Source organism: Labrus bergylta, chromosome 23 (genome assembly GCF_963930695.1).
Source record: "Labrus bergylta chromosome 23, fLabBer1.1, whole genome shotgun sequence".
NCBI classification, from domain to species: domain Eukaryota; kingdom Metazoa; phylum Chordata; class Actinopteri; order Labriformes; family Labridae; genus Labrus; species Labrus bergylta.
In genome coordinates this window covers 204,909-212,819 of record NC_089217.1, presented here as the reverse complement: position 1 = coordinate 212,819, position 7,911 = coordinate 204,909, and the positions used below count along the sequence as shown (strand labels likewise).

General features: G+C 38.4%; 1 protein-coding gene across 1 annotated transcript in view; it reads left to right on the top strand.

Annotated features, from left to right (window-relative positions):
• LOC110004576 (23 kDa integral membrane protein) overlaps positions 1 to 5,327 on the top strand; it is a 6,729-nt gene extending 1,402 nt beyond the window's left edge. Inside the window, exons 2-9 of the mRNA XM_065951570.1 lie at positions 435 to 500; positions 1,257 to 1,382; positions 1,738 to 1,812; positions 1,924 to 2,019; positions 2,471 to 2,577; positions 3,466 to 3,565; positions 3,874 to 3,957; positions 4,501 to 5,327. Of these exons, the coding sequence (XP_065807642.1) occupies positions 435 to 500; positions 1,257 to 1,382; positions 1,738 to 1,812; positions 1,924 to 2,019; positions 2,471 to 2,577; positions 3,466 to 3,565; positions 3,874 to 3,957; positions 4,501 to 4,623 (777 nt within the window). The 3' untranslated portion in view covers positions 4,624 to 5,327. The remainder of the gene's footprint in view (positions 1 to 434; positions 501 to 1,256; positions 1,383 to 1,737; positions 1,813 to 1,923; positions 2,020 to 2,470; positions 2,578 to 3,465; positions 3,566 to 3,873; positions 3,958 to 4,500) is intronic.
• Positions 5,328 to 7,911: the final 2,584 nt, after the last annotated feature.

The window sequence follows — 7,911 nt, the reverse complement described above, 5'->3', positions numbered from 1 at the left end:
TGTTTATAGTTAACTTGCATTAGTATTTTTTTTATCATTTTATTCCTTTTTTTGTCAGTTTTGCAAAGATTTATTTTTCTTCAGAAATCAAACATCTGTTCTTCTCAGTATTTTTAATTGCCACATTCAATTCCATATGAGTAGATGCAGAATCAGAAAGCATAAAAGAAAAAGCATGAGCACTTTAGACTGAAGGGAAGGTTTGTTGTTTCTGTGCCGCGGTGGAGTTTGTGAGAGTTTAAACTGTGGGACTGATGACGTCTGAGTTCCCAGCTGATGGGAGTCTGATGAGCGTCTCTCTGGGGAAGCAGAACAGTTTCAGAGGAATGTTGCTGCTGTTAGACTTCCTTCTTCTGTGAAAACAACAAATACTCTCAATCACAGCAGCTTAATCCAAATTTTAATTCTGTTCCCTTTATTTCCCCTCTGCACAGGTGTCCGGTGTGGTGATGATCGGCGTCGGATTTGCCTCCATTGATGGCAATACACCGGTTGCTGAGGTAACTGTGTAATTGTGTTAATCATTAACAGTTTTAGAGACAGTTAAGCCTGTTCTATACATCACCGTTACATATTTCTATTTCGCACCTCTCCAATGTTCACCATAACTAGAGGAACAGTATATAACTCTGCCCCCTTGTGTTTAAAATGGGTACTGCAGTCTAAATTCTAAACATCATAGAGAGCTGTCTCCCCCCCCTCCTCTCTAGAGTGGATGCTCTCACAGGTCACCATGTGGTGGACTCTGAAGCTTCAGTGTTTATCCAGCTCTGCATGGGTCTGTAAACCTTTCTGTGTTCTAACCTCTCTCCATTTTTCAAAAGCATCTCCAATATTGATTTTCTTATATTTTCTTTCCAAAACATGGTAATCTGAATAGTTTGGAATCAAAACAATAACTTTAAACAGCAATTTTATGAGCCTTCTCATATGTCTCGGTATAATAAATAAGTAATAGAGAATGAAAAGCTGAAAAACAGGAAATAATGGTGATAAAATGAATACTATAATATTATTATTTATTTATTATTATATCAGAACTTTTCAAAATCAAAGTAATAAAAGGCTTTACAAGAATGGCAAAATAAAACAGGAAGGTTATGAAATCATAAGCAAGATTAAGAAATAAACATTTTAAGACTTAGAATTCATTTCAAAGAACTCTAAAACAAGAGAAGAAAATTAAAATTAAAATAATTAAGGACAGACTTGTGATAAAAGTACATTTAGTGGATCTCTCCCTCTCTTTCTCCCAGTTGTTTGACCAGTTGTCCAGTAGTGATGGTTTGCTGGTCCTGCAGGTGTTCGGTCCAGTCACTGTGGTTTTATCTGTTCTGGGTATTTGTGCAGCAACATTGGACCTCAAACCTCTTCTATTGGTGGTAAGACATCACTTATCTAACCCCAAATGGAAACATTTTCTTAAACCTAAAGTTCCCTGACCCCCCTTATGGGGACCAGGAGCAGTTCCCCATGAGGAAGGAGAGTCCCCGTTATGTTATATAAACAGAAACAAACAAAAGTTGAAGCTAATCTGTAAATTTGGACCTCAAACATTTCCTTTTGATCGTAGCAAACTCCTTTTCTTACCCCAAATTCAAACCTTTTCTTACACCTAAAAATGACAGACCTTTAAAGGGGACCTGCTTTGAGTCCCATAAGGAAGGACAGTCCCCGTAATGTCATAAAAACAGGAACAGTGAAAACTTTAATCTGACGTGTAAATATCTTCTCCAGTTTTCTGCTCTGATATTTGTGGAGTTTGTGGCTATGATGGTTGTTGCCTCCCCGCTGGTCCAAGTTCAAACTCAGGTAACTCTTTCCACCACTGCCCCCTAGTGGCCTTTGTGTTTATTACACCCCACAATCTTAAACAACCCTCTGTTTCTCAAGCTCACTGTATGTTTTCTTTCTGTTTTTCAGATGGACAGTGCGGTGGAGGAAGTGTTTTTCAATGCGACTCCCCTGCATAGAGTGGATCTTTACATCCAGGGTGAACTAAACAAACTGCAGGCCTCGGTGAGAGAAAGAGTGATGAGGGAATAGATAGAAGATATAAAGCTGATTTGATATTAACGCTCTAATCGACGCTGTCGTATACGGCATAAGGAATATGTCTTTACATCATCAGCAACTTACTGTAAAATCCTCTCGCTTTGTCACATCGGCGGCGTTCAGGGAATAAACCTTGTGTTTCTGCAACATCCAGGTGTTTTAATATCCCACTGAGAAGATCGTGTATATTCAGTGACTATCCGGATCCAATCCTCCCAAAAATCAGAGGCTGTATCTGTGATTAGAAGACTCAAAATTAATCTAATTAAACATCAAAATGTAAAGAAACATAATAGTGGTTTAACTTGTTACTGGTGTGATTAGCCTACTCTATTAGCCCCGTATGATATATATGTATAGATGTGGTGAAACTTGAGGTAAGTTTGGGTTTAATTTGTTGATGTCTGTTTCTCAGGACTCCTGTTGTGGTTTGAGAAGTTATGAAGACTGGGAGAGTCAAATACCTCTCTCCTGTGTTTGCAAACCCACTGTTCCCCCTCCTGCCTCTGACACACAGCCGAGGTATGAAAAATCAACCTTACATAGAGATTTAAGCTTTTTAACAAGATCTACATTATCTATCTATAATCTTTATGTTTAAAGGAGGAGTCAGTAGCATGGTTTGTTGCAGCTTGTAAACTTAACATTCAAACTAGGCCCCTCCTCTTGGGCTCAACGCCCCCAGAAGCCCCGCCCCCTGCAGGACGTAGTGTTTACGTTTACTGCTTGTAGCTACACTGCAAGCTAACGCATGCTAGCTCAAGCTAACCGCCGGTATTTGTCACCTTCCTGTCCAACAGGAAGTAGCTCAACTCCACGTCCACGGGTAAAAGACAACACAAGGTTCACCCTCGTTTTAGAACGATCTTTATCCACTTGGTGTTTCTCCTCACTCTGATTTTATTTTCTCTTCTTTGCTGCTACGTCCACGTCCGTCATATTCACCGCTTTGAATCTCGTCCAATCACTGAATTAAACATTTCGTTGTCTCTGTACTTGTACTCTGCACAATGACAATAAAGTTAAATCTAATCTAATCTAATTGTATCCACTCCTTAACTCACCTGCTGCGCTGTCATTGGCTGGAGGAAACACACCAGCTCCACCCAGAAACGTCTCAAGTCAACCAGAACAAATCAGAACAGTAAAATCCAGACATGAAAATGTGTTTTGACCTTTCAGTTTCGATACAGAATTTCAAAGAAACTTGAGACTTTTTGAGGGATTTTATTTATTCAAAGTGTAGGAGGGTTAGGGTAAGGACTGCTTACATCTTTAATGAAATGTATAATAAAGGACACTGAATAGTAAGATTTAGCCAAATCGCCAAAAGCTGAACAATTTCTTTCATGCTTCTGTGTTTCAGAAATGTTACTTGAGTTTTGTTTATCTGTAGTTCTCTTCTCACAGCTCTCAGCAGGTTAACTCTGATGCAGAAGGGTCCTGTGTGAAGGTGGACAGAGACCAACATACTGCACAGGTGACAGAAAAGCTTTTGGTTCACTCCCAGGTAAAAACATGTCTCATTACGTTCCTTTTTTAGCTTCTTAATGAATCTTTTGTTTTCTATTCCTCCCTGCTTTAATTCCCTAATAGATTTTTATGACTATTTTTTATTTGTACCAGTAATAAAACTACTACTGCTATTATTATTATTATTATTATTATTATTATTAATAATTCTGACCTTTTCTTTATTCTTTCAGCTTTCAATAGACTATCAGAAATTAGAAGTTTTGTCCTTAAAATGTTCTCCTCTCTATGTATATAGTTTTTTTTCATTTTTGGATGTTGACCTTTGACTTCTGTTTTTTGCAGCCCTGTGGTCCCATCCTGAAGAGCTACATGAACTTTCCCATCAGACTCAGGATAGGAATCATTTCAGCCTTCTCCACCATTACGGTACACTCATCCACATCTATTTAGTGAGCTCGTCTTTGCTCGATGTTTTCACTTTGACGTCATCATGATTTGTAAATTATCTGTGAAAATGTTATCCACTCGCAGAAATGTAAAAGACAACGATAATGATAACCGTAAAAGAACTGCAAAGAGCCCAAACTTCAGTTTGTTGGGTAGGAAGATATTAGAAATGTTTAACTCTAAAGATAGATATGGTTTTTAACTGTCTTATGAAAGGCAATACACTAATGTCCTAATACCACTTTACAATAACAAATGCAGTATTATGTATATTGAACAAAACCCAAAAGTGAACATGCATCCTAGAGAAAAAACGGAAATTAATAATTATTATCCAAACCAAACCATCCAAATAAAACATACTGATACTGTCCTCCGAGGGCTTCCATCATATCATACATACCAAGAGATGCCCTGTCATAAAGACAGGGTCCTCGTTTGGTCTGTGTAAAGTAATGTTCATTAGGGAACATAAAAATGTGTGTGTGTGTGCGCGTGCGTGCGTGTGTGTGTGTGTTGCAGATGGCAGCCATCGCTCTGTGTCTCGCTTTGGGCCTGGAGGAATACTGGAAGAAGCCTCCCGTTGAAACTACAGTTGTAGACTTTGACAGAGTAAAGTACCAACCCAAGCCTTCTCCAACATGACCTCTGACCTCTGACCTCTTATCCCTGCCCAGCAATTCAGCGTCCATTTATACTACCGGTGAAGATAGCACAAGTTTAACAAAGGTCCAATCTTGGGCATATAAATGTTTTTTTATACTGAATATTTATAATTGACAGAATGAATGAACTCTAATAGGACTATGTTATTTTGTGTAATGGTACACCAAAGTAATATCTTCCTCATGACATCAATAATGTACCTTTGTTAATGATCCCTAACCACTTCCTGTTTGTGTGCTTAACTTCCTTTCCTAACCTTCCATCTACCAGAAGGGCCTTACTTAATTTCAAAATAAAAGTATACAGCAAGTAAAGTACTCTCAGCTTAAGACAGGACAAAGATTCAAAATAAAGCCTGACAATTTTTATTTTTAAATTCAAAATAATGGAATTTCAAAAGTGTGATTAAAAATTTGATTAATTTGAATTAACTGTTGAAATTCAGTGATTAATTACGATTAAAATGTTGTTAATTTGACAGCCCTTAAATTCAAGTTTGAAAATCAGCTCATTTGACTCCTGTAGCAACCAAAAGACTCCACCCAATGAGCTCCCGTGTTGTTACTAAGATCGGCTGTTAAATATTTATATAAAGAGAAATTACTGCTGTTTGATTTTTGGTGTGATGTTTGATTTTTTTGCTTTGAATAGCATGCAGCTAATAAAGTGTATTTTATGAGTGACGTCTGTGTTCTTTACATGTATTTTCCTCCAGCAGACACAAGATGGCAGTATTGTATATATGATGCTTCCTGCAGAAGATCTACGCCAATCAGCCATTGCATCATGACCACCTGTGTGATCTAATGCAAACCAATACAACAGCTCCATAAATTCTACTTTTATGACGCTTCTTTATAGTCAGGTGATGTGGTCATGGTCAGAAAAGTGATAATTCTACTTTGTATTTATGTTTGGAGTCATAGTGGGTGGTTGTGGTGTGTTGGAGTTTGTCATATTAAAAAGTGTTCCTAATATTTTGCTCTCCTCATGTACGTTAATGATGGGACTAAATATGTCCCACCCCATGTCCCCAGAAAAGTTCATCTAAAATAACCTCTAATGTAATTTTACTTTCAACCAGTTCCTTTTCTACCTTCTTCCTTTTCCTTTAATACTGAAGGACTCTTTACACAGCGGCCTCTACCATCAGTGTGTGAATGTGTATGAATGGATGAGTTAATACTGAAGGACTCTTTACACAGCGGCCTCTACCATCAGTGTGTGAATGTGTATGAATGGATGAGTTAATAATAACTTTATTTATATAGCACCTTTTAAAAACACAGGTTTACAAAGTGCTTTGACAAACAGTAAGAACAAAGCAAACTAAAACAAACACAGAAGAACATTAACAACAGTAAGAATATAACAGATGCAAAATACTAAGAATAATTAAATACAATTCAACAGAAAAGAACCCAAAGTGCACGATACACAACCAGACATATATAACCCGACCATCACAAGAACCATCATAAGAACCCAGGCAACACAAGAACCCAACAACACGAGCTGAGACAGCAATAAGAAAGTAAGAGCAGTAAAAGAAATAAAAACAAGTGGTTAATGGATCAAAAAACCCAAAACTATTATATTAATAAAAATAAAAAGTAAATGTAAATATGAAACATAAATAGACAAAGTAAGTAAGATAAGAAATTACCAAGTTAAAACACGAGGAGATTAAGATATGAGCATAAATACGAGATAAGACCATAAATAAAAGGACAGTAAGAAGTAAAAGAAGATAAAAATAATAAAACCAGTAAGAGAATACATTAAAAAGGCGACATCACATAAAAGCAAGTCTGTAAAAGTATGTTTTAAGAAGGGATTTAAAAGAATTGAGGGAATCTGCGAGTCTTATCTCCTCAGGGAGGTCGTTCCAAAGTCGAGGGGCCCTGACTGAAAAGGCCCGGTCACCTTTAGTTTTAAGTCTCGACTTTGAAACGACCAGAAGGCCCCCACCTGAGGATCTAAGACTGCGGGCTGGCTCATATGGTGTCAGTAGCTCTGTTATATAGCTTGGAGCCAGCCCCGTCCGTGCTTTAAAAGTAATGAGTAAAATCTTAAAATCGATTCTAAAACGTACAGGAAGCCAGTGTAATGAAGCTAAAATTGGAGTGATGTGATGTCGTCTGTTACAACCAGTAAGAAGCCTAGCTGCTGCATTTTGGAATAGCTGGAGGCGAGACAGTGACTTATTAGTGATTCCGGAAAAGAGGGAGTTACAGTAGTCAAGTCGGGAGAAAATGAGGGCATGGATGATCTTTTCAAAGTCTGGTTGGGTTAGAATTGTTTTAATTTTGGAGATGGTGCGTAGATGGAAGAAGCTTGATCGGACAACTGTTTTGATATGGGATTCAAAGGTGAGATTGCAATTGAATGTTATTCCTAGATTTCTGGCGGTGGGTTGGACATTGGTGAATAAGGGACCGAGGCTGCTCTTTGAGATATGAGTGGAGTTTGGCGGGTTGAATACTATGATTTCAGATTTAGAATTGTTCAGTTGGAGAAAGTTTTGTGCCATCCAGCAGTTGATATCGTTTTGGCAGTTTCTGACAGCAGCTAGGCTCCTACTGTCCTCAGGTCTCAAAGGAAGGTATTTCTGTGTGTCGTCTGCGTAGTAGTGAAAGGAGACATTGTGGCATTCAATTATTTGGCCAAGAGGCAGCATATAAATGGAGAATAATACTGATGGACTCTTTACTCAGCGGCCTCTACCATCAGTGTATGAATGGATGAGTTAATACTGATGAACTCTTTACTCAGCGGCCTCTACCATCAGTGTATGAATGGATGAGTTAATACTGATGAACTCTTTACTCAGCGGCCTCTACCATCAGTGTGTGAATGGATGAGTTAATACTGACGGACTCTTTACTCAGTGGCCTCTACCATCAGTGTGTGAATGTGTGTGAATGGATGAGTTAATACTGACGGACTCTACTCAGCGGCCTCTACCATCAGTGTATGAATGGATGAGTTAATACTGATGAACTCTTTACTCAGCGGCCTCTACCATTAGTGTGTGAATGGATGAGTTAATACTGATGGACTCTTTACACAGTGGCCTCTACCATCAGTGTGTGAATAGGTGTGAATGGATGAGTTAATACTGACGGACTCTTTACACAGCGGCCTCTACCATCAGCGTGTGAATGGATGAGTTAATTCTGATGGACTCTTTACACAGCGGCCTCTACCATCAGCGCGTGAAAGCGTGTGAATGGATGAGTTAATACTGATGGACTCTTTACTCAG